The sequence below is a fragment of the Saccostrea echinata genome, unplaced genomic scaffold (assembly GCF_033153115.1).
Source record: "Saccostrea echinata isolate AGI-Se365-2 ecotype Australia unplaced genomic scaffold, CSIRO_AGI_Sech_v1 ptg000086l, whole genome shotgun sequence".
Lineage (NCBI taxonomy): Eukaryota > Metazoa > Mollusca > Bivalvia > Ostreida > Ostreidae > Saccostrea > Saccostrea echinata.
In genome coordinates this window covers 3,897,501-3,902,500 of record NW_026889835.1, presented here as the reverse complement: position 1 = coordinate 3,902,500, position 5,000 = coordinate 3,897,501, and the positions used below count along the sequence as shown (strand labels likewise).

The following is a 5,000-nucleotide window of genomic DNA, read 5'->3' as shown; positions in this document are numbered from 1 at the left end:
AGTCTAATGCGGGAAATATGGTTTTTTTTTTTTGTTTTTTTTTAAATTACTCTGAAAAGGTTTTGTTAAATAGAATTGCATTTTACAGAAGTCAGATTGGACAATATGTTTATATAGAAAGCATTTTGACGAATTATCCATAAATGCAGTGCACTCTTGGAGGTATATATCTAGGATTCTATTTTTATACACGTGCATAAAATGAGCAAAGTTTATTGCTTGCTGTTTTATCCAAAATTCTCCCAGACCCAATCTAAATAGTTCAAGTTTTACATCAGGCGCCCAGTTTATACTTGTTCCCGACCCATTTTCTGCATCATATCGCAGGTATTCATAAGAAGATTTTTAAATGCAGTTTTCTGTTTTTAATAATTTACACCAGAATTTCATAATTTTCAATTTCCTTTGTATAATAAGTGGATATCGTCCCAATTCTCTATAAATCATATAATTGCATACATTGCGCCTAACACCGAGGGTAATTTTACAAAAGGATAAATGCAGTCTTTCAATTTCCGGAGATTTATGAAAACCCCAGATTTCGCTTCCATACGAGATAACACTTCCAACATATGTATCAAAGAGTTGACATCGGGTTTCGACGTTGAATTCAAATTTCTGTATATTACGGTTTAAACCAGATAGTGCTTTTTGACCTTGTTCAGCTAATTTCTTTTGCGTACCATTGAATTTACCGTTATAATTTAAATATAATCCTAGGTAATTAAAAGAGTCGACAATTTCCAAAATTTCATTGTTATATGTCCATGAAAAATTTACGCATCCTCCTTTTCTGAATACTAAAATTTTGGGGTTTTTTCAGTGTTAACAGTCAAATTCCACGAGGTAACATATCCATGTAACGCGTCAAGCATATACTGTAATTCTTCGGGTGAGTTAGCGAATATTACGGTGTCATCTGCGAACATCAAAACAAACAGATTTAAACAGAAAAATTCAAAATATAAATAAATTAATTGTGAAAAATAGTTTAAATTTCATTATTTTCAATCTGTCGGTTGCACTTCTATACTGCCTAAATAGGAAGGTATGATACAATACAGAGTCTGTGTGGGTTTCTCACAGTTTTAGGGCAAACTGAGGATATTCACAGGACGGAGAGATCCAGTTGGCATTCTTAAACGTGTCTAGGAAAAGTTTAAGATAAATCATCACTGAAATTTGTCTTTTCAAGCAAAATTTTCAACTTGAATCGTAACGTGAAATTCAGACATGCGAGTTTGGAGGCCTATTTTCTTGATTTTGAACACTACAAAGAGAACAATCTAAAAATGTAAATAGATAGAATGATAGAGAGGAATGTAGAGGTTGGGACTATGCTCATATTTTGTGATAGAGACCCTTCGTTGAGCTGCAGCGCGGATGCAAATACCCACATTGAAACACACATGCACGAACAAAAACACGTACGTCTCGACACACTGGATGTTTTCTAGGCGGTCCGCGCTCAGTGTAAACAAAAACAGCAAGTGCGTGTGACCCAAGTATTCCAGTGTTCACTGTTCCCGAGAAGTAAGTCGTCGTTTTACTCTCCTAAGTAGCCATGGCCGATACTGCTGCACCAGCAAAGTCCCCAGCCAAGAAGAAGGCCGCAAAGCCTAAGGTGCCTGCTGCACATCCTAAGTACATTGACATGATTAGCGCCGCCGTTGCATCTCTGAAAGAACGCGGTGGCTCATCCAGACAGGCCATTCTCAAGTACATCATGGCCAACTACAAAGTGGGCAACGATGTAAACTCTATCAACGCCCACCTGAAAATGGCCCTGAAGAACGGTGTTAAGAAAGGTGCTCTGAAGCAAGCAAAGGGTACTGGCGCTAGTGGCTCCTTCAAACTTGGAGACAAACCCAAGACCGAGAAGAAACCTAAAGCCAAAAAGGTTGCCAAGCCCAAGGCAGCCAAGCCCAAGAAGGCCGCCGCCAAGCCCAAGAAGCCTGCCGGAGAGAAGAAGGCCAAAACTCCCAAGAAGAAGACAGCAGCCAAGAAACCAGCCGGACCCAAGAAGACCAAGTCCCCCAAGAAAAAGGCAGCCCCCAAGTCTCCAAAGAAGGCAGCAGCTAAGCCCAAGAAAGCCAAGACTCCCAAGAAGGCAGCAGCCAAGAAAACCAAGACTCCCAAGAAGGCAGCCGCCAAGAAATAAGCAGTCTTTGCATTCCAGACAGACTGTCTACTTAAAAAAAAAAGCCCTTTTCAGGGCTACCCACATTTTTAGAAAAGATACTTCAATTACAGTCGTTGATGAAAAGCCTGCATGTTTGCCTCTGTCCCCCCCCCCCCCCCTCCTCTCTCTTTTTGTCTCACATTGTAATAAGGCTGTGCTGAAAATGTAAAATTAGGAAATTTTGTTGCGATTTCTAAATCAATAAAATTAAAGTATTAGAAATACAACACTGCCTAAGGGTAAAGTAAAATTATATGATCATAGTAATATTTTTAAAGTACAAGAAATTGGAAAATGATATCTCCCCCTCTCCCCCCCCCCCCCCCAAAAAAAAAAAAGTTATGCTCACATACAACATTAATAATGGGGAATGACAATAAACAGGGGATGTGAAAGTGTGTATATGAAATTTTGAAGTATGATAGACCATTTTATCACACAAAAACACTGGTTCAAAATTCAGTGTTAAGTACACAAGTTTTATGATCAGATATTTTGAATTTGTCTGTTTTATTTCCTAACTATCAAGCCATACACAAAATGAAATGGCACATACTCTGGTACTCTGAGATAAATTTGTAAGGTAGTGACTATTGATGCAACTTCTGTGTAACCCGTACATGACCAAAGAATTCTTGAAAGCAAAACCACTTGCATACCAGTGCTTATTATTACATGATACATCACTTTGACATATTTTAATTTACAGAATCAGTTTTTTTGAGCTAAAATTTCTTTGACCCTTCGGACTTGTTTTGACAGGACTTGATGTGTTGACAAGATAAGTTCTTGAAATATCTTAAATCAAATGAGACAAACACAAACAACACAATGAAAGAAAAAAAAATCAGGTCCTTAAAGAGAGCAAAGCAATGTTGGGCTGATTTACAAGTGTTATGACACCCACCAAACACTGGGCAATGTATATAGAATTAAAAAAAAAATAATAAAATAAATAAATATATGGTAATATCCTTTTATACATTTATACATTTGCATGGCTTTGTATACTAGGGAAGGCTTTGAAATCCAACAATCTTACAGATAAATAAAAGAAAATAAAAAATAATAATAATAATAACAATTAAATAGATACATAAAATGACAAAAAAAAACAAACAAAACAAAACAAAAACAAGGGATAAATCATTACGATTGTTAACATTATTACTGTGATTGTTTTTATCTCTTCATTCAATGGATCCTTATTATCAGAATTATATAATTTTAACCAAATAACCTAGATTTAAACCAAGTACAAAATCTGTGCAGAAAGGTGGATTGAAATGATTCCAGCTAAGACCAATCGAAGCACAATGTGCCCGACTAATCACAAGGCGTCTTTCTTAACTCCGGAACCAATCGCAAACATCCTTACTTCGTGCGCGCTGATTTCGAAGTTTGATCAAATATTCACGAGCCACAGGACCGTATAAAACTATAGTAAACACACGATCTCGTCATTCATTTTATCTGAACTCAGAGAAGATGGCACGTACCAAGCAGACTGCAAGAAAATCTACTGGAGGCAAGGCCCCACGAAAACAGCTGGCTACCAAGGCAGCCCGTAAAAGCGCACCAGCCACCGGTGGCGTTAAGAAGCCTCACAGATACAGGCCAGGAACTGTCGCTCTCCGTGAGATCAGGAGATACCAGAAGAGCACCGAATTGCTCATCAGGAAACTCCCATTCCAGCGACTTGTCCGTGAAATCGCTCAGGATTTCAAGACCGATCTGCGTTTCCAGAGCTCTGCCGTCATGGCCCTCCAGGAAGCCAGTGAGGCCTACCTTGTCGGACTCTTTGAGGATACTAACTTGTGTGCTATCCACGCTAAGAGAGTAACCATCATGCCAAAGGACATCCAGCTTGCCAGACGTATCCGTGGCGAACGAGCTTAAACATATTCTTGTTCCAGACAAAACACAAAACGGCCGTTTTCACGGCCACCAAAATATTTAGAAAAGATGCCTTCATGTTACAGCGCTCAAGAAACGTAATACACAAAATTAAAACACAAGGCCACATGATAAATGTTAGATCAAATTTGGAGTAGGAAAGTGTCATATAAACTGGCATAAACGCATCTAAACTATTATTTATACATATGCAAGAAAACAACAGATGTGATCGTATTGAGTGTTAAGTAGCCTATATACTGGCATAATTGTGACATCTTACACTCTATCATTACTTATAAACAAGACGAAACTATAACAATAAGTTTAAAATGAATGTCACGGACAATTCGAAAATGAATAAAACACTTGCAAATATAACGTACAAAACAGAACAATTATTTTCTAATTTAGAGTCCTTAACAGACAAGTATGAAATTATTACAATTATAAGAAAAAGGTATGCCAATGGATAGTATAACAATTTGTAAATGACATTGTTCATTTCAACAATAATATTGTACTATTTCAGTTAAAGGGAATACTATAGATAAAAGTGTATCGGCTACTACAACATGTTATCATTTACGAACACGTATCCAAACATATGCCAAAAGCACAACCATTAGAAGAAAATAGTAATTCTAATAAAGCAGAATCTCGTGCAGCACGAGCTGCACATGTGTCTGTCGTGTGCAATGTAAATACACAGTATATACCATCAATTTCACAAGAGAGAGAGAAAGAGTAAACGTTTACTTTATGAATACTGAATCAAATGATATATTAAAGAGGTGAGAACCTCGTTAGTGGTTAATACTTGCGTGCAAAACCTTTTGCATTGTGCCAAAATAGGTACAAATGAAAATAAATGATAAAAATATTCATTTAAAAAGAAAGGAATCACAGATTTAAAAACAGG

The 5,000-nt window shown here is 37.1% G+C and overlaps 1 protein-coding gene across 1 annotated transcript; it reads left to right on the top strand.

Moving 5' to 3' along the window:
• Positions 1-1,385: 1,385 nt before the first annotated feature.
• On the top strand, positions 1,386-2,178 carry LOC133177089 (histone H1-delta-like). Its single transcript, XM_061312183.1, has one exon. The coding sequence runs from the start codon at positions 1,565-1,567 to the stop codon at positions 2,159-2,161; it is 597 nt and encodes a 198-aa protein (XP_061168167.1). The 5' UTR covers positions 1,386-1,564; the 3' UTR covers positions 2,162-2,178.
• Positions 2,179-5,000: the final 2,822 nt, after the last annotated feature.

Coding starts and splice junctions, on each gene's coding strand:
- LOC133177089 (XM_061312183.1), top strand. CDS start 1,565: ATGGCCGATACTGCTGCACCAGCAAAGTCCCCAGCCAAGAAGAAGGCC.